This window comes from Propithecus coquereli, unplaced genomic scaffold (assembly GCF_000956105.1).
Source record: "Propithecus coquereli isolate 6110/MARCELLA unplaced genomic scaffold, Pcoq_1.0 Scaffold532, whole genome shotgun sequence".
NCBI lineage: Eukaryota > Metazoa > Chordata > Mammalia > Primates > Indriidae > Propithecus > Propithecus coquereli.
In genome coordinates, this window is record NW_012151197.1 from 608,728 (window position 1) to 629,647 (window position 20,920).

At 49.7% G+C, this 20,920-nt stretch overlaps 1 protein-coding gene across 1 annotated transcript in view; it reads left to right on the forward strand.

The window, feature by feature from the left end:
* The first annotated feature begins 487 nt into the window (after window positions 1-487).
* Window positions 488-20,920, forward strand: part of JAG1 (jagged 1) — a 36,839-nt gene continuing 16,406 nt past the window's right edge. The window contains exons 1-5 of the mRNA XM_012657199.1: window positions 488-1,084; window positions 1,524-1,829; window positions 10,478-10,529; window positions 15,777-16,031; window positions 17,730-17,790. Of these exons, the coding sequence (XP_012512653.1) occupies window positions 1,004-1,084; window positions 1,524-1,829; window positions 10,478-10,529; window positions 15,777-16,031; window positions 17,730-17,790 (755 nt within the window). The 5' untranslated portion in view covers window positions 488-1,003. The remainder of the gene's footprint in view (window positions 1,085-1,523; window positions 1,830-10,477; window positions 10,530-15,776; window positions 16,032-17,729; window positions 17,791-20,920) is intronic.

Here is a 20,920-nt window from a genome sequence, read left to right on the forward strand (position 1 = left end):
CTACCGCCGCCAGCAGAGCGCTCTGGGCGGCTCGCTACCTCGCGGGAAGCGGGCCGGGCTCCCGGCGGGCAGGCCGGCCCTCCTCCTGGGGCGAAAGCCGCAGCTGACGCAGGCGGCTCGGAAGGCGGAAGCTGTCCCGCTTCGACCGCCTGGCCACCGTCGCGGCGCCTACACCTGAGGCCTGGACGGGCGTCCAGAGGCGCCCAGCCCGGGGCGTTCGAGGGGGCGGTCCCTGCTGGGGGCTCCTAAGCGCTAGTAGTGATCACTTCCAAGTTCCTCCGGGGCCTCTCCCTTCTCGCCTGGCCCGAAGCCCCCGAGGGTGGGGGTCTGCATGGGGCCCCTAGATGTCTACGCCTCCTTGTGCGTCCCCGAGACCCCTATCCCTTCCAAGTTCCTCCCCGCAGTCCCCCCTGCCCATCAACGTGAAGGGGAGGGGCGTGTTCTGGCGGTCACGCCCCTCATGAATATTAATAAGCGCGCATGCGCTCTGCCTGGCGTGCTGGGTAGAGGTGGCCAGCCCCGGCAGCGGCTGCCAGACGGGCTCTCCGGGTCCCTCTCCGAGAGCCGGGCGGGCACGCGTCATTGTGTTACCTGCGGCCGGCCGGCGAGCAAGGCTCGGGTTTTTTTTTTTCTCCCCTCCCTCCCCCCTTTCTATGCAGCTGATCTGAAAGGGAATAAAAGGCTGCGCATAATCATTATAATAAAAGAAGGGGAGTGCGAGAGAAGGAAAGAAAGCCGGGAGGTGGAAGAGGAGGGGGAGCGCCTCAAAGAAGCGATCAGAATAATAAAAGGAGGCCGGGCTCTTTGCCTTCTGGAACGGGCCGCTCTTGAAAAGGCTTTTGAAAAGTGGTGTTGTTTTCCAGTCGTGCATGCTCCAATCGGCGGAGTATATTAGAGCCGGGACGCGGCGGCCGCAGGGGCAGCGGCGACGGCAGCACCGGCGGGAGCACCAGCGCGAGCAGCAGCGGCGGCGTCCCGAGTGCCCGCGGCGCGCGGCGCAGCGATGCGGTCCCCACGGACGCGCGGCCGGCCCGGGCGCCCCCTGAGCCTCCTGCTCGCCCTGCTCTGTGCCCTGCGAGCCAAGGTAAGAACCTCTCTCCGGGCCTCCCTCCCGGCGGTCCTTTCCCTTTTCTCGCGGCGCCCTGGACTCTGGCGGTTGAGCCGGGGGAGCAGGCTCGGGAGCCCTCGGGCGCCCGACTCCCCGTGCCCGAGAGGCTGCACCTGGGCTGAGCGCGCCAACTCTCCCTTGGGAGCCCTGGCCTCGGAAGTGTGACCCCTTCAGGCTGGGCAGGGGCGCGTTCACTCAGCTCTTGTTCCCCCGGGCAGCCGTTGGACATCTCCTGCACTCTTACGTTTTTTTGGCCCCAGAATCACGTTGAGCCCTTGAAGCTAGTTTTGCAAAATTATTTTTTTCACTTGGCGCCGAGGGTTCGTCAGGGCGGGTGGGGAGGGAAGTCGCTACCTCCACACTTGAGGAAAACGGCTTTCTCCCGCGCTGACCTTCCTCCGTCCCTCGCCGGCAGGTGTGCGGGGCCTCGGGTCAGTTCGAGTTGGAGATCCTGTCCATGCAGAACGTGAACGGGGAGCTGCAGAACGGGAACTGCTGCGGCGGCGCCCGGAACCCGGGAGACCGCAAGTGCACTCGCGACGAGTGTGACACGTACTTCAAAGTGTGCCTCAAGGAGTATCAGTCCCGCGTCACGGCCGGGGGACCCTGCAGCTTCGGCTCAGGGTCCACGCCTGTCATCGGGGGCAACACCTTCAACCTCAAGGCCAGCCGCAGCAACGACCGCAACCGCATCGTGCTGCCTTTCAGTTTCGCCTGGCCGGTGAGTGACCGACCCCGGGGAGGAGGCCGGGCAGAGACTTGCACCCGCGTCTGGCCGAGCTCTGCTTTTCCGTGCGAGAGAGATTTAAAAGGCCTTGGCTTGAACTTAGGCGCTAACTGGGGGAAGTCTTTTGAGGCGGCGGGTTAGGGAGCCGAGACTCTGTAGTTAGACCGCGGCAGGGCCAGCTGAGGCTGGTCCCATCCCCGCTGCTGTTTGCTTAGCGCACAAACGTGGGGACCCTAGAGGGGATTGTGGGGCAGAGCTCCCAGGAAGGCTGGCTTAAACTTGTAACTTGAAGTTCCCAGAGTGCCCCCCCCCCAGCCCCCGCGCCGCCGCCCCCGAGCCAGGAGGTCATTATAGTTGGCTTCTTTGCTTTAACCCATGAAACCTGGTGCGCCGTGGAAGGCGACTCGGCGCGGTTCTGGCCTGCGAACGCGGTCCAAATTGGCAACCTCTCCTTTCCCGTGAAGGGCCGGGAGGGCGGGTGTGTCCTTCCTGGAGGGTGTGGGGGGAGTCCGTTTCCCGCTGCTCCCCGGGAGATTTCGGTGTGTGCGGGGGCGCTCTCTGGGCTGGGCACAAGGGCCTGCGGGGGGGCCCCCTCAGCGGGGTTCTCGGGGCCCTAGCCTAGGCTGTAGACTCTGGAACTCTCGCTCCCTGCCGGCTCCTTCCCGCCCCCGCGCGGTGTAGCTCTTGTGGCCTCACTTCCAGCGGTTCCCGGGCTCTGGAACAGCTGTGTTTGCAAACTTCCCTGGGAAGGGCGGGCACAAGTCCCCCGCAAGCCTTGGGGGCAGTGCCAAGGCTTGGGAGGGATGGCCTCCTGGAGGTAGTGCCTGCCGGGTGCAAGTGCATAGACCCTCACCCCATACCCGCCCCTAAAGTAGCTCCAGGCCCGGGCCCAGCTGGCAAACCCTGCAGCGAGGCCCTTGCAACATCCCAAAATGGGTGGAAGGAAGATGGGTGCGATTGCAGAAGGGGAGGAAAGGGAAATGTTGGGGGTGTGCCTTCTGCCTGGCTCCCGCTGTCCAGGAGGCATGACTCACTGCCAAGACTGGGGCTTGGCCCAGCCTGTGCCGGGAGAGTGGGTGGTGAGAGGGGGAGCTGGGGACCCCAGAGGATTGCTTTCCGCCACCACGTGCTCTGATGGGGTGCACTCTGCTGCCTCCTGTCCGTGGGCTTAGGCTGTGATTCACAGCTCTGGGAGGAGAGGGGAGGGGAAGAGTGTCTAGCTAGGTTTGTGTGAAGTTTGGGATGGCTCTTAACGTCCACGTTTGTAGCAGATGGCATTATAAAGTGCCCTCTGCATGGGTGAGATAAAGCAGTTATCAAAAACATGCCATTAAAAGGGGCTTTAGATATATATGAAAAACTAAAACAAAACATTGTGGTTTGTGATGTTCTTTTGAGGTTCAAAGGCTGTTACTGTCGTGGGATTTCATTTTTAGAAAGTGTTTATCTTGTTTGTTAATCCCCTATTAGGGAGAACTTTAAGCTAAAGAGGTTGGCCACCTTTAAATCTGGCTGGGCCCAAGCTGACCGTGAATGCTGACTGCCCTTGAACGTGTGTTTGGAGTTTAGGGGGAAGGGGCCTGCAGGTGGTTCCACCCTCCGGAGGATCAGTCCGGAGCCCCTCGCTTTTCACAAGACCATAAAAGGAATCTTATTAGTGATGTGGAAAAGCAGCAGCCTGGCTGAGGTTTATTTTGGAGAATAGGGTCAGAGGATGGCTTGGATGAAAACAGGGAGGCTTGCTCTGCAGGCTGGCTGGGGAAAAGTGACCTAGAAGGTGTGTCTGTCCCCTTTTGACACTTGGCCACGGAGTCCCACATGGAAAAGGAGCAGAAAATGGTGCTGGGAGGGCAGGAGAGGCAATTGATTTGTATTTGCTGGTGTGCTCTTCTGCGGTTTCAGGCCCCACGGGTCACCAACCTTGAAATACTCTCGACTTCTGTAGAGTGGGGGAAGACCCATGGGGCAACACTGAGAATGTGGTTCTTTTGAAGTTGGGCCAAATGTGTGTATCACTCATAAACAAGTCTCCACCCATTTGCCCCAAAATAGGCCACCTGTGAAACATAAGCTTTACTTCCCAAAAGAAATTGGAGTTTAGGTGTATTTTACTTTCCTGAATGTGGTTAGAGAACCATGACAGTCCATAACTTTCAAGAATGATTTCAGGGAGAGTGTAAAACTTAAAGCACTTGGGTAGCTGAGCAAGGATTGAAGTAGGGAGCACAGCTTCATTCAATTTGACAATTAACTATTAAGTGTGAGCTTCTTGACTAGGTCACAACTGAACTTGGCACAGAATTCAAAAGGTAACAAGAGAAGGATATATGGGTTTTAAAAAAAACAAAAAACAAAAAAAAACCCCTTCAAACCACCTTGGACTCCCAACCCCTAGGCAGCCACAGTTACCATTTGTGTTTCCAAATTTGCTGATGCTAGAAGAGCTGGGGTGCAGAGTGCAGGGGTAGGTCAGTGTAGAAGGTCATGTAATTCATGCCCTTTGTTTGTAATTATGACCCCAATCAAGCAACAGTTCATGTTCTGGAGAGGGAGAAGAAATGATTTGGTCAGATATGAAGTGCAGTTCACATTGCATGTGAGTCTCTGTAGAGGTGGGCCTGCCTGCCACATCGTAGCCAAGCATGTCCCACTTGGTGTCCACTGCCCCAGCCCTGGTCTTGTGTTTTTTTATCAGTAGCTTCTATTCACCATACTGTTGATGCTCCAAGGGGCTTGACTTGAAGCAACTAGCCTGATTTATGATTCCCAAATAGGGGGACCAAGTGATAAGAACATCATTTTGAGAAGTAATTGGGCTTAACAAGAAATGATCTGGGAATAACCACTTATAAATCACTGAAATGGTTAATTTGCACCTCCCCCAATTACTGCTAAATCCCAGTAGTGCCTGCCTATTAAAAATGCATTAGGGTAATTACCACTACTCATCCCCAAAAGCTTTTTGGGAACCCCAGAACCCCAGTTAGCTGTATTGTTGCACTGGTGGCCCTGGAGTAGAATGAATCTAAGGAAACTGGGGGACGCAATTGGAGTATTTGGCTTATTAACCCCGTATTTAAATACCATTGACCCTATTAAAGGATTTGCTGAGATCAACTTAATTTTTTTTTTTTAATGAAAATCAAATGAAATGTGATTCTTGCATACAAGAGATGCCAGCTTTGGCCTCCTTGACACTTAAGGCCTCAATGACCAGTTGTCAGGGGTTTGGGAATTCAACTGCCACAATATTAGTCACAGAATGTAATTGACAGTCCCTGAGCTTCTGTAGATGTGGCGTGGGGCATGTGGAGGGCAGAGGGATGGGATTCTCATTTGAGCTGGCTCTTTTCTGCAGCCAATATTTGCAACTTGCCTGTGTAGTCGGCATTTATACAAACAGCACACGCGCATACATGCTCTGAGCAAGGGACTTTTTGCATGCAGAGAAAACACCTTTTGCCCCAAGAAACCTACCGCAAACTAAAGTTGCAATGCAGACATGTCATTTCCTCACCAGGCTTGGAGGGAAAGTGGAGCTACGCTTGAGTTCTTTCTTGAAAGGGCTGCACTATCCGCAGAATGTTCCCAAAATGGAATCCCCATTCCAGGTACTTGGTTTCTAATATATATTTTTTGTCTTGCAGGTATAACCTGTGTTTTCTTCCTCCTTATTGCCTTGTTTCTTAGCAGCTTATTCAAACCCTCAGTGCTTAAATGAGTTTGCAACCCACCAGTTCCACACGCATAATTCTCTAGGGACTTTAAACCATTTTTAGAAAGCAGTGAAGCTTTTGGCATAGAAGCTGTTGGGGGAGTTGAGTGGGTAAAAAGAGTCAGCAGCAACTTACAAGGCTTTCTGTAACCTCCCAGCACACCAGCAATCTGAACGCTGCCTAAAATCTTTACACCAAATAGTGGTGCCTTCAGGGACTTTCTGGATAGAAGGCATGTGGGAAGTTTAGCATGGAGAAAAAAGTTATTCACCAAAAAAAAAAAAAAAAAAAAAAAAACCAGAGCCAGGGCAACAAGGAGTCTTTCCTGTTCCTGATCTGAAAACAGAAATGCACACAGAGGCGCTGGCTGGATTCATAGCAGCCTCCAGCTCCATCGTAGAAGGGCCAGAAGTTGGTCTCAATGTCATGCTTTAAAGATTTCTTATGATAAGAATGCATAGTCTCTTGGTGTGCATACAGTTAGCATTGTAGTCCATAAAAGCAAATGTTCCTGTGAATTCTCCCTTGAGAGATTTATACAGGCATGTCCCCTCCTCAAAAAAAAAAAAAAAAAACCCTCCAAGGTTAGGCTCCAAAATGCTGAGACAAGTGACACTTGGCTCCAGCTCTTAAATATATTTTTTTAAAAAAATAGAATAATGCAAACTTAACATTTTCTTCCAATTGTAGGAAGATACATTGGGATGTGTGGAAAGCGATGATTCCAGAATGGCGGTAGACATGGAGGATGGTTCTGGGTTCAGAAATATCCCGCCTTTACTTAGGTGCATGGGGCCCAGGGGCCATGTTGTGACTTCCTTGGTGGTTTCTAATCACTGTGTGGACTGCAGAAGCCCTGTGGCTGACTTTTATGTGTGCCAGTGACATCTACTATTGGTACAGTGTGTGTGCAGGGAAGAAATTCCACAAGGTGGCTCCCAGTGGTTAAATGGGTACGTAAATAGTCAAACATTCAGAGTCCTCTACCAGCTCAGCCCAGTTTTTATGCACTTTTGGTAAATAAGTAGAAAGGCTTCTTGTTCGGGCTTGCTCTGTGTGAACAGGACCGTTGTGCTTGGCTGGCTTCTCGGTATTCTATCTATTAACCTCGCCACCCTTTTGTAACTGGTGCATTTAATTATCAGTGGGATGCTTTTCAAACAGGTAAGGGTAATGCTGGGAAAGGGGGTGGGGGCGTCTCATTGAGAGTCTCAAATCTGGATATGAGATTTGGGGCCCCTTGGTGAGCCTTTGAGGTGGGCTTTGATGAGAAAATCACCCTTTGTAACCAGATCGGGCTCTATTGACATGTCAAGCCCTGCAGACTTGATTGGTTTCTATGACTGAAGTCTTAGCTTAGATGCTATAGGACAGTTGTCCTTTCTCATCTCACCTTGCCCAAACCCTGTGATGGGTGAATCGTGTGCCCAAGTAGGTGTGAGTGCCCATCCGTGGACTCTCTGAAACCTTTTTTGTTTCTTATGTGTTGTGACTGGAATATTTTATACTCTGGCCACCCAGACGCAGACAGGACAATAGAGTTGGTCGAATTGACTGAAATGAGGATTATGGAGAATAATGGGGCCTCTCCAAAAATAATGCTAATACAGGGCAAGCGACAGGAAGCAACAGTTGAGTCAGCAGGGCGCAGGGCCCCCGACAAACCCAGGGGCCGACTGACTTCGCACAATGCCCGAGTTGGCACGTCGGGCATTCCCAGGATGTGCGTGCTGCTGGCGGGCCTGCCTATCGCAGCGGCCTGGGGTTTTGGACGCCGCACGTGTGCCGTTTGGATGGCGGTTTGTTTGTGTCCCTCAGCTTGGCAGGAGGGGAGGCAGCCGCTTCTCAGGGCTTGGTTTGGCCGTCACTGTTGCCAGGAAAAGGAAGCTCCCAGCTGCCAACACAATTACCTTTGTTTCTTACATCCCCCTTTCTTAATGTGGCAATTAAGTGCTTACCGCTCTGCCCAATGCCAAGGTAACCGCCGTGGAGTGGGACAGGGCAGAGAACAGCCCTCAAGCCAGCAGTCTGTGTGGAGGGCGGGAGGGAGGGGCAGGGGATCTGGCCTTAGGAGGAACCTGGTGGCTCTAGGCTGCCTTGGGGCTCTGATGCCAGGACTCTCCTCCAGGTAAAATGCCATGGAAATCTCCCAAAAACCAATATGGAAAGTTGACCATTTCTCTTTGATGCCGCACGAGAAGGGGCACCCACTGCTGGGTTGCCAAACTTCCTTAGGCCTGGAGCTGGGATGGGGCAGAAATAACTCACTTTGAAAATCCAGACTGAAGATACATTGACTACCCATCCCTCCTGCTTTGCCCCCAGAGTATTCTGGGCAACATAAGGAAGAAAGAGGAAAGCCAGGGGGCTCATCAGAGGCTTAGTTTTAGAGTTTGAAACCAAGAAAAACCCAGGTATTTGCTAATTTTTTTGGTCTGCTTTTTGGCATGAACCTGTTAAGTGTGAACACTTGTCTTGCCAGGCCTGCCTGGGCCTGGGGACTCTGCCTCTGCCGGGGGTCAGATTTGCAGTGGCTAATTGGGTGTGACTTGGGCAGAGTGGATTGCTGACTTGTGGCCTGGTACATGGTTTGATAGCATGAGCTGCACACAGTCTGGGGTCTCAGTGTCTGGATGTATATTCAGGGATGTACAGAGGTCAAGCGTGGGCCTGGGGAAAATTACAGTTCCCTAGCAACTAATAATCATTGCCAAATTATCTCGATCGTTGATCTATAGTGTGGGGATGGAGAGGGAGGTGGCGAGAGCGCCTCCTAATAGGAGCCTTGGAGGGAAGGACTCCTTTCCTCTGAAGCCTCCTTCTGCCCCAGGAGATTAGTCCTGGAACCCTGATCCTCCCCCTGAAGCAAGGGGGAGAGGAGGTCCAGGCTTCGTTGCCATCACTGAAGCTCCCTGCCCTCACTCCATCTCCATCCCTGAGGGAAGAGGCAATTTGTGGGAAATCGCCAAAAAAAAAAGCCAGTCATTCATGGCTATATGTGCTGTTCTTTTCCCTGAAGGTGGAGTGGTGTTGGTTAGCAACTTCTGAGGTCTTCCCAGCCCTGGTGAGGATGAGCCTGGTAGACTGCCTGGTCTTCCAAGTTCTTGTGCAAGACCTAAGGATGCCTTCTTCCTTGGGTATTAAGCGGAGTTAATACTGCCATGCCAGCTCGGTCTCGCGCACCTTCCCCTGCAGTGGGGTTTGGGGGTAATATGTGTTTAGCGCTTGTGCAAGTCTGTCAAAACTCCTGGTATCAATGCATTTAATCAGAGGATTAATTACGACAATATTGTTGAAGTGAAGGATGTGGGCCTCAACGTGACCAGCGCATGAAGGGCTTAATTATACAGAATCAGCCACACATCTGGCCTCATTTCGACTTGGCTCTTGCCTCAAATCGGTAGAGAAATATAATTTGCCGCTCTTAAGGAAGAGTCCTATAATTTGCAGGAAGTCCTAGGTAACTTAAAGAGGCTGTAAATACGGTATAACTTTCACTAATAAAATATTAATGACGACAACAATGAATTTGGACCTCTGGCCACTAACAGGAGAGGGCTGGGTATGTGCCCCGGCTTGCCCGGTTTTGCTTGCTTTTCTGAACATTTTCCCACAGTTATCAGTGAACGAAATGGAATCCTACTCTGCTTTGAGTATGAAACATATTTCGGCTGAATTCCAAGGCAGGGTCTATCACAAGATATTTTTATATTCGGAGACAACCTGCTGTGTCACCGTGAGAGCAGTAAGCTGGCCTTGAGTTATGAATGAAACTCGCTTTTTTTGTTTTTTACCTTGACCTTATAGGTGCCTTCTCTTGGCAGCAGTGTGCTCCTGGTGGCATGGCACAATGTTATTTAATCAATATATACTATTTCCGAAGGATTGGTTTCTGATGGTGGCAAAGCAGGAATGCTTAAACATGTTCATATTCCTTTTCTCCCCACCTGCCTCGAGTATATTTCTCCAGCACCGAGATAGCAAAAGGTTTATTTAAATCTTGGTGTTTGGTCAAACTTGACCTAATTGTAAATTACGAATGAAGAGTTGGGTAAAGGAGGGAATTTGCTAATAGCCTGGGTCTTGGGGGGGAGGCATACTTCTGAGATAAACCTAGTAGATAAAAGGTGCCTTCAGTGTAATAGCTGGCATCTCGCCAGTATCCAGGGAATCTGTTTAGTTAGTGGACTCTGATTATTTCTGGAATGTTAGATCTTATTAACAGATAAGTTCATCAATAAATATAACCTGTAGGTGTGTGGTTATTTCTCCCTTTGTACTTTCTCCCCGAGGATCTGACCCCAGCCCGCTGCCCAGTGAGGTTGCCTTCTTTGTCTTACAGAGCCTCCCTGCACCTACCCCCTCCTGTTTCTCAGAGTTACCTGATACTTGTGGGAGCCAGGATGGTCTCACACAGACAGAGCTTTCAAAGGGGTTCTGAAAAGGAAAAGGGGGCCTCCCTGGGGACTGCCCCACCAGGGCCCAAAGTGTAACCTTAGCAATACCCCTCAGTACAAATACCTGGTTAGGTTAGCTTAGAATAATTTCTTTGTGTGGCTTTTTTTTTTCTTTTTCCTCCTTCATGCAGTGAGGTTGGGATCTGGAAAGTTTTGGAAAACTCTATGCTAAGCACTCCCACATAGGGAGGTGGCATTTCCTGATCACGACTTTGGGCCACCTGCATGCATGTTGACACCAGTGGGCTCCTGCCAGGTGAAAGGGGTCATTTGTCAACCTAGGGAGAATGTTGAAAAAGGGCAGTTGTTTTGGATTTAAACACCTAAGACCTCAATGCGACGGCCAATAGAATTTTCATTTTGGCTTTATGGTTTGGGTTGGGGGTATGCTGGGAGGCCAAGAAAGTACAGCACTGGAGAGCTGACCCTGGTTTCGCAATCGCTGAGCTGCTCTTTATCTGTCTTGCAGAGGTCCTACACGTTGCTTGTGGAGGCGTGGGATTCCAGTAATGACACTGCTCGTAAGTATCACATTAATGGACTTTTCCCTTAAATGCACGTGGAAGTACAGTGCTTGGCCAGGCAGTCAGAGCCGGATCTGTCGTGTCAGTACTTAGGAGAACTTCTGCCACCCACTGCCATCTGCTCGCACTACCCCAGCCCCCACCCAAGGGCAGACCTGTCAATGGAATCTATTCCTTGACTTCCCCTAGAATTTTAGCTTGGAATATTGAGTAGCCAGAACAGACTCCCAGTTAACTCAGTGGCTGATAATGAAACCTAGATTATCCTTGGGATAGAGATCTTAATGGTTTTACAACTTTAAAACCGTGTAGACTGCTAAAGGATCAAAGTAGTGACTTTTTAAAAGTCCATTTAAACTTTAAGTGAGCGTTTAATCTCTCATCAGAAAGATAAAGCCATAAAGGTGGCGCTGGGGTCTAAAGACCGACCTTGAATTTCACTTGGTGGGCAGGTGAGCTTCGAGCCCGTCCGGGTTTCCCACACTGCGCACGACAAACCTTTCATTGAGGCGGAATTCCAGAGCTTCACAGCCATTACCCGCCTTGTCCCCTTCTGAAAGATGACTCTGTTTTCAGCACAGGTCGCTTTTCAGGACTGCGAGGGGTGGGTTTTGGTGGAGAAGCCGTGGAGGATGTGTATGGAAATGGCAGCAGGCTGGCTTAAAAGGTAGTCTTGCTTTTTAACTGTGACTTAAAAAATCTTTTCCCTCCTGAGCCAAAACTGCGAGTTCCCTTTTTGCCAGCAGAGTCTGAGTGGTTGTCATCGGAAAACTTGACCCACGCTGAAATCTTTTGGGCTGTGCATGAGGAAGAGTTGACCCCACTTCGTTGTCTTTGTCCTCTGTTATCCAAACGTTCCTTTTGCTTTTCTACCTCTCTGACCCTTTCAGTGACCCCTGTTTTCACTGCTAAGAGCACTTTTCCCCTTGCCTTGCCTGTTTACTGACCCTGAGGGTGGCGCATGCCCAGCGTGGTGCAGTGAGGGATGCTCAGCCGGCAGCTTCCAGCCGTGGCTGGCTCATCGGGCCACCCAGGGCCACAGAATCATTGCTGAGCCCAGACGTGCTGGGGCTCCCAGGCCGTTTGAGTCGCCCCTCTTGCTTTGACATCTTAAGTCCTGCTCTTTGAAGTCATCCCTGCCTGGAGTGGGGGCTTGTGAAAGTCCAAGAGCCAAGCCTTCATCCCCAGAAGGGCACCCCTGTGCCACTGCAGGGGCGGTGGTGACAGAGGGGCTTTGTCGGCCTTAGTTTTGGTTGATGCCAATCGAGGTCATAGACATCTGGTTCTCCCCTCCCTCCCTCTGGCACAAACATTGAGGATTGTGTGAGTGTTATGTCACTGTGACCTGCTTACAATGGTAACTAAGCGTTAGGAAGATGGAGGTGGGGAGGGGAGAGAAATGGGCTCTTCTGATGTCCTGGAGCTGGCACGGTGTTCTCCTTCCCTTTTTAGCTGTTAGAACAATCCCGTTGGGGGAGTGAACATCCTTGAGGGTGGATCCTGGCTTGTGACAAGAGCCAGGTCAGTTGTTAGGGACATGCGAGAGACCCCTCAGCATCTGCAGGGCCTTTCCTGGGCTTTTCATGGCCCCATAGGTCAGAGAACTGTACCCCTGGGAAGCCAGCACCCATCTGGAGCTGCCCACAAGTGTCTGCATTTCCCAATAGCCCCATTTTGAGGTTCTGGGGTGTTTCATCTCGCTGGGGGGAAGAGTGGTGACCAAATCCTTGGGAAGGGCACAAGGAAGACTGAGGTAGGAATAAAGCGCTTTCTGACCTCTACTTTGGAGAGCGGGATTGGCACGAAGTCATGGGATGCCCATGGCAGGTCACTGAAGCTTCCTTGCTGAACCCTGATGAAGGAAGAGGGATGGGTTTGGTGGGAGTGTTTTACCCACTTGCCTATTTGGCCTCTTTTGCGATGCTTCCAAGGAATCTCAAACTCAGCACAGTCAAAACCAAACTTGGGATCTTCCCTCTTCAGAATCAGTCCCCTCCCTAGGGCCCTTTCTGGGTGACTGGCACCAGTATTTGAACACCCAGTGCCATAAGCCGGAAACCTGTAGGTGATCTATGTGCCTCCTCTCTCTTGGCATCCGTAGCTAGTCTGCCTCCAAGTTCTGAAAACCACCTCTCCCAACTCTTCACTCGAATCTGGCTGCCTCCCGCCATCTCCCTCACCACTACCCTGGCCAAGTCACCATTTGCTCATGCCCGAACTCTTAGAGCAGCCACCAACTGGTCCATCCATATCTGCTCTGGTCCACCTTCTAGTGCTTTCTCCATTCTTCTGCCTTCCTGGTTTTTTCAGAGCATAACATTTGATCGTCACTCTTACTATAAGAAGCCAGCCACTCAGTGGCTTCCTCTTGCTCTTGGGACAGATCTTCATGTGGCCTGCAAAGCCCGGCCCTTTCTCCCTGCCAGCTTTGTCTTACACACCATATAGTTGTCCGTCATAACTTTCTCTGCTGCCTCAGGACCTTTGCATGTGCTGTCTGCTCTGCCTGGAACGTTTTTGCTCCTTACTCTTCATCCTCGGCCCCTCCCAATGGACTGTACTCCATGAGGGCAGAAGCTGAGGAGTCCAAATGGAGTTGGCTGCCCTTTGGGACCCAAGCAAGTTGTAAACATCCTGGCTTTGGATATATACTCGAGGCAGAGCCCTGAGTTTGGGGACAGAATTCCTTCCGACATCAGCTCTGCAGTAAACCCTTACCAGCCGACTCTGGCCCGGATGAAGCCCAGGTGCTGTTTGTGTGTTAGCTGGTGTTTTCTAAGGCTGGCCCTCTCCTGTCCTCAGTCCTCTAGAGTCTTTTCTGTTACATTTCAGGACTAATGGTATATGAGGACCCAGATTTCTCGTTCTCCCCCACAGTAAATGGTGTCAGTTTATTGTAATGCTTAATAGATACATAAACACACAGGCACACTTAGGACCAGGTTTTCCTTGTAGCTTGACCTTCTTGGCTAAGGCTTCCATCTAGGTTTTCAGGTTGGTGTGGTCCCAGGGTTGTGCTCAGACATACCCGTCATCACCTCTTCAGCCTGCAAGGCTGTTGGGGATGCTTCACGATCCATCTCCATGCTGTTGGGGATCACAGGGAGGCATGGTGATGTCCACTCTCAAAAGGCTGGACTTCCAAGGGACCTATTCCAGATACATCACAGCGCCCCAAGCTGATGGGAAGCGTGATTCAGGCGGCATTGGAAGAAGCAGGCAGTAGACTTGCTCTTTCTAACCCAGACATGCTCAACTCCCTGCCTTGGCTGGTGTGAAGTTATTACGCAGCTCTTTTCGCCCGGTCGAGGGTTCTGAAGCGCTCACACAGCGTTTCCCGGAAATGAGCAGAAAGCATGCTGAGCAGCCGAGAAGCACATGCCAGCCTGCACCCTTAGGACTGCCCTGGACTCTTGTCTGAACTGTTTGTTGTTGATACCAGTCTGAGAGAAGCTGGAAGCCTTTGAGCCATGGCTAGCATGTTTAAATGACTCCTTTATGAAGATCTCGTAACCACATGCTAATAGCCCACTACACGTTTTAACTGAACCAGCAGAGCAAACACGCAGTTATGGAGGAACATTTTTGTCATTCCTTGGCCCATGTTTGTTTGCAAAAACTGAAGTGAGCGAGGTGTTATCTGTAAGTGGTTCCGTGCATGCCGGGGTGTAAGTCTGCAGGTGTGTGGGCTTGTTCAAGGCTTGTCTTGCCCACACGACAGTTCAAGAACCCCAGAGGGTGAACGCTGAGGCCGTGTTGGAAGTGGAGTGTGTGGATGAAACCACCTAGGAGTTCCTTCTCTCCTGGTCACCTGCAGGGCTTACCTAGCTTTGTAAAGGAGCTCAGGCCCAGGGCCTAGAAAAACAGCAGTGTGGGTGGGTAAGAATCACAAAGACATTGTGAGTAGGTCCTAATTCTGTCTCTAGGATGGCCTTGAATTTGACAAGGTGGTGAAGGGTTCGTGCTGGCAGGTTTAAGAAAACAAACACGGAGCCAGGCTGGGGTGCTGACTTAGCACCTTGCTGCCTCTTCACATCTTTCCTCTGAACTCCTGGCACCTGGTGTTTAGGGCTATTTTTGTACCTGTCTCTTTTCTCAGATTAGATTATAAGTGACCTCAGGGCAGGGACCACTTCTTACTCCCGAGAGCTACTTGAGTTCAAGGTGTTGCTTTTCCTTGGTAAGCATTCTTTAAGGGGCATGACTTGGCTCAAAAAAAAAAAAAAAAAACCCAAGCCCTCACTCAACCTGTCTCTAAACTGGGGCAAATTATTTTCCCATCTGCCTTCTGGGCAGAGGAGAAAGGTAAAATGCATCAAGTTCATGGTGTTGCTGTTTAAATGCTGGCTTAAAAGGTGGCCGTGTTAACAATTTTTTAAAAATGTAACTTAGTCCACTCCTTGGCTTCCAGTGAAGAGTTTTGAAATGGGCAAAGCTTTTCTAAACAGGACACACGATCTAAAACCAGAAAAATTACTAATCTTCACCTGGAGTGATGAAATTTCTAGAGCAACATTCCATAAAGGGCTACCTTCTCTAATACATAAAGAGCTTTGCAAGTCAGTATAATGGACGATGTCATCGAAAAGTTGTCAGAGAAGAGAAGCAGGTTGCATTTCTCAGAAACAAATACAAATGACTTTATAAATACCGGAAAGGGTGCTCACCATCACTTAATTAAATGCTGATCAAACAAGAGATGCCTCTTTACCTATCAGGCACAGATCGGAAGGATTATTAATACACAGTGCTGGCACTGGTGTTGGGAAACGCAGTTTCCTGTGCTGGTGGGAGGGTGAGCTGATAGGGCTTCACCAGCAGGTAGTTTGAGATGGTCTGTGGACAGAAGTGGATTGTGGATTGGTTGTGCACATACTCTTTGATTCAGCACTTCCATTTCTAGGATTTTTCTTTCTACTGGAATCACACATAAGCAGATATATTTAAGGATGCTCATTGTGGCTTTGTTTAACAGTAAGAGGCCAAAACAACCAGAATGCCCATGTGTGAGGAACTAGGTAAATTATTTATTGGTATTTCGAGACAGTGAAATACTATGCACCCATGAAGAGAATAGGTAGATAAGTGGTAACGGGAGAGGCATGAACTTCTCATTTTTAGTCTTTTGTAGAGCTGTTTGAATTTTGTACCGTGTGCATGCTTTTATTTTTTGAAGTAGCCAAGATGGGCAGGGAAGAAGGCACAGATGTGGATGTTAACACAATTCATCACTTTTGCCCCTAGAACCTGACAGCATTATCGAAAAGGCTTCTCACTCGGGCATGATCAACCCTAGTCGGCAGTGGCAGACGCTGAAGCAGAACACAGGGATCGCCCACTTTGAGTATCAAATCCGCGTGACCTGCGACGATTACTACTATGGCTTTGGCTGCAATAAGTTCTGCCGCCCCAGAGATGACTTCTTTGGACACTATGCCTGTGACCAGAATGGCAACAAGACTTGCATGGAAGGCTGGATGGGGCCCGAGTGCAACAAAGGTACGTGTCCGTGCGTGTGCCAGGTAGATTAACCGGCACTGAGTGCCAGCAGTTGGGTGGCACGTGGCACGCTCAGGCAGGGTGGGATTTGGGCTGCTGTTCCAGGCCTGAAGCACAAAGGTGCTGGATGTAAAGGATGAGGTTGGTGCCCTGTCCAGGTTCCCGTGGCCGGCTGGTGTCCCTAGCCCCAGCTGCTGTGAGCGGTGGCTGCTATCAGCTCACAGCTGCTCCTTCTCCAGGGACTAGTCCTTGGCCTAGCCAGAGCCACTCTGTGCCCCATCCCTCCAGCTCAGTCAGTGAACAACTGACATACGGGCCCAAAGGCCAGCCCCCTTTGCCCGAACGCTGTGGTCCGGTTCACACTCTAGAGTGTCCCCTGGGATCAGGTTGAAGCCAGACTCCAGCTGAGACCACGTCCTTTCCTGCCTCATCTGCTTCCCTCAGTCCGTTTCTCCTGGGCCCGAATTCCCTTCTCAGGCTCTGCTTCTGAGGAACCTGACCCAAAACAGATGCCAGATGGGACTGGGTTAGCCCAGCTGATGTCTGCAGTCAGTGCTGTAGGAAATGACAGCCCCTGAGCTCCAGGTGGCCTTTCGCTGAGCACCTTCGGGGGCCGTGGCATTGACGGGGGAGGGCTGAGCGGTTAGCCCAAGCTGTCCGACTCGTTCCTATAGGATTGGGCCCACCCACAGCGGCATGAGCTCCAGAGAACTGGTGCCATCTTCTGTCCCAGCCCCTTCCAGAACTCAGTGGTGCCAATTCATAGCAACCTGATGGGTGACTGGTTCACCAGATCATATCCCCTCGTGAACAATAGTGTACTCTGCTTGTTTCATATGATCATTAGGTAAACTTTCACGGTAAACTCAAATTTAAAAATGAATTTTTGAACTATAATGGGAGGGGACAGGGCATGGGGGGAAGGTATTTGCAGGTCTCCTGGGCAATACTGCTTTCTTAAATAACTGGAGACGAGTTTAAAAAGGATGGCATTTCTGGAATTGGTCATATTTTTTTAAGTAGTTGGTGTTTAGGTAATCGTCACTGATTTTTTTTTTTTTAACTATGTAATGTTTTGTATTTTTTCATGTCAGTTCAATTTCTTTTTTAACGAAGTAGAGAATTGCTTTACAAGGATACTTGACAAAAGTCTCATCAGACCTGGCCACTGGATTAGCCTACTCAGTAAAGCCAGCCCAGTTTTGCTCTGTTAGCCCCATAGGATTTTTGAATCCAGGCAATTTTGGGGGGTTTTAAGGAGGCTGGGGCTCATCTGAATGTGCCCTCATGGGACAGAGTGGCTGGGTTGGGAAAGGATCATCTATACCTTTTTTTTTCCTTTCCCTTTGGGTTGAAGGGGGTGTGGGCAGGGTGGGAACTGACCAGGCTTCGCTCAGGGAGCCCGGGTAGCTATTGTTTGGAGAGACTGGATGAAAGTCCCCTTCCCCCATTAACTTGCCTGCATTTTTGTCCCCAAACTATATCATGTTTTGAGGATCTGCTAGTATGGCCTTGAAACTAGATTTATCTGGGCCCCTCCTGTCTTCCTCTCCTTACAATGGACTTGATATGACATCTTTTAAAGTCATGGATTTTGTGGGCTTAATGTACTAGGCCATTCTCATGACGGTGGCGGTGCAAGGAACAGGCAGTGTGCTGACACATACCTCTGTGGTTTGTCTTTTTTGTTTTTTACAGCTATTTGCCGACAGGGCTGCAGTCTCAAGCATGGGTCTTGCAAACTCCCCGGTGACTGCAGGTAAATGACTAAACTGCTTTTTTGTGAGTGTTTAGAAAAGTTTTCCTTTAATGCAAAAGAGGGACCAACTTTATTGTGAATATGTCTCTCTTTCTCTGGAGAACAAGAAAGCTTTAAAAAAAAAAAAAATTCAGATAGGCACATCCGAAGCTTATTAAATTATACCAGCTGTCTGGTGGAATGCACACACTTCTCTCTTGGAATAAAAAAAAAACTCTTATGGGCATAGCTAGTGACTTCATGTATTAACTGTTCTGTAAATTGATAACACATTTTTATAATCTTCCCTTAAAGTGCTAATGGGCAGGGGGAGAAATGTGGGTTTGTTTGAGTCCCTTTCCTCCTCCACCCGGTTTCCTCTCCCGGCCCCCTCCCCCACTTTTCCCATCAATAGGGGAAAGTCCAGCATTCTTTAGAATGGGATTAGTACAATCTCCTGGCCCCTTTGCAGGCGGGAGCTGGGCCGGTGCTGAGAGGTTAATGGCTGCCCTGGAATCTTGTCAGTTGAGCCTGATGAATGTAGACTTTTGCTGCTGCCTTTGAAGTCTGTTCTTTTATGGTCCAGGAACAATGCAGAAGCCAAACGGAGACCTACCCTGACCACTTCACGATTAGGGGTCCTGGAACTTATTGAAATTTATATTATACCAATTTGGGAAGGGCTCGTTTCAGGAAATATTGCTGGTGTCTGTGGCATTTTGACAGTCTTACGCTTTTCTCTCCTTCCTTTCAAATTTTAAGGATTAACAGATTTAATATGACACTAAATAGATCCTTTGGGCCTGTCACTTTGGTCCCAGAAGCTACTCTGACTTGAGCAAAGGGAAGCTTATGAAACAGTCTAAACCAATGCACCTCAAATTAGTGTTATCTGGGGCTCTTATTAAAACACAGACCCTGATTTCATAGGTCTAGGGTGGGCCCAAGTATCTGCATTTCTAACAAGCCCCCAAGTGCCTCTGCTGGTGCTGGGGGCACCATACTTGAGGAATCATTGCCTCATAGACCAAAGTGTAATTCCCAGAATTAATTGAGGAGCTGTCGAAGTGCAGGTTCCTGGGCTCCACCCACTCCCTGTGCCTTGGTTTGGCCCAGGAATCTGCATTTGATCAAGCTTGCTGCTCAGTAAATTTCAAGGCTGCTGCTTTGGAGAGAAAAAAAATTATCTGGCTTTTACCTTTATGATTCCATCACATCATCCGTTCCTGTCACATGCAAGGTGCACACGGAATTCTGAGGATGGGAGTAAAATAAGAACAGGTCGTACTGAGATGATGTCTTCTACATTTCAGGAAGATAGTTTATTTTCCGTAAGGCTGAGGGGGTGCCTTACCTACTCACCCCGCTACTAACTCCCACTGGCGGCAGCTGACTGTAGTATATAACAGCATCGCTGTCAAATGTGGAGCAGGAATCCACCTACCTTGACTCTTCGTAATTAAGGGTGTTCTGGAGAAAGTCAGAGTGGCAGTGCTATTAGTGACTCCCAGCCTGAGCCTGCTCCCTGTGCAGATGAGTATCAGCGACCATGATTTGTGCTACTGTCATCAGAATAAACAGCTGCTCTGCAGGGGAGGGCCCTCCAAGCCAGAACAACAGGCTTTGTTTCCAGAATTTAGCCCTTTCTCTTTCGAAGTCTCACCTCCCACTCCCTGCCCAGACACGCACTGGTGCCCTTATTTACTTAAGGTGCCACTTTCCCACACGTCATTTGCATAGTCTTCCAGCCCAGTTCGTTCCCTTTACCTTGCAAGAAAATCAAAACAGAACCTTCAAGCTAAGGAAGTTCAGGTTGTGTCCTGCTCCAGACATAGTTGAATGGCGAGTTACCTGTAAGTTGTCTTTTGGATTATGTATTACACAGAGTTTTTTTTTTTTTCCCCTCCCCCTCTTTACTGATTTTGTGGTTCCCAAGTAGACTTTAGATTCCCTTTTCCTGGGTGCACATGCTTGCTTTATTGCAAGCCTGCCAATAATATCAAACTTAATTATGAATCATCGTATGAGAAAAGTCACTTCAATTTCTCATGAGAATCTTAATCACATATTATTAAACAGGGATCACTCGGTGGATGCCTCTGTCAGGGTCAGTATTTTTATTTGTTTTCTTTTGAAGTCATCCATGGCCTCTTGTGGTTGCTTTTTTATGCTTGGGAATTGAGCTCTCATTAAGAGGTGAGGTTGGGTCCTCAGCTGCCTCTCCTTGCTTTTACAAGGGAAATTGAAGAGGTCTAGTGATCCTTAGTTGGGACAAGAAGAAGGGAAGATGGCAGCAATGTTGGCATTTCCCAGTCAGTTCCCTCTTGCTATCTTTCAGGCTAAGAATATCAGCCTTTACAGAATGTCCCCAACCTGCCAAACCATCTCCTACTAACTTGGGTGTCCACTTTTTAAATTATTTCTACTAGATTTTATTACTCCTTTAAATAATCACTTGTCATTTAGACTGACATTCCATTTTACATAAACCAGAATCCAGTGTCTGATTAATTTTAAACCACACATTCTATGGTGCTTTGTATCTGGATGTGGACGGCTTGTTTTTAGAAGTTAGGAAGTGGTTAGTCAGTATTCTCAGGGGTTAAGTTGATTCTCAGCCGTGGGTGATTAGCTATTAGCTAGATCCCTATAATTTTCCCATGACAAGGATTTGCTAGCCTGCCTCCAGCTCTCTGGAAACCGAAAGCCTTTCCTTCTGGAGGGGGTGGAAGAAGGGGGGGGTTGTTTTCCAGAGTTACAGCTGAGCAGCTTAGGGGGTTGATGCCAATCATGGCTTGTCCCAGGTCCCGTTCTGGAAATATTCGGCCTGTCCCATGCGTACTCAACTTCATCCCCCCCATCTGGCTAGCTGGTGTTTCTCCCTGCCTTGCCCCACCTCTTATTGTTAAAGCTTGATTTCTGAGAAGGCAGTTAGAGTTTCAGAGGGCTTGAAACTTGAGGGGAGAGTGGTTTGGGACCCTGCCCTCTCTCCCACCCCAGGTGAAAGTTTGTGTTTTTGTTTGGGGATCAAAGGCACCATTTGGCCCCGAAGAGTCTGATTAAGCAAGGCACTTATAAAGGAAACTCAGCTCCCCCAGTACTAGATAAACTAAGCTGACCTTTTTCTTTGCTCTTTTTTTTTTTTTTTTTT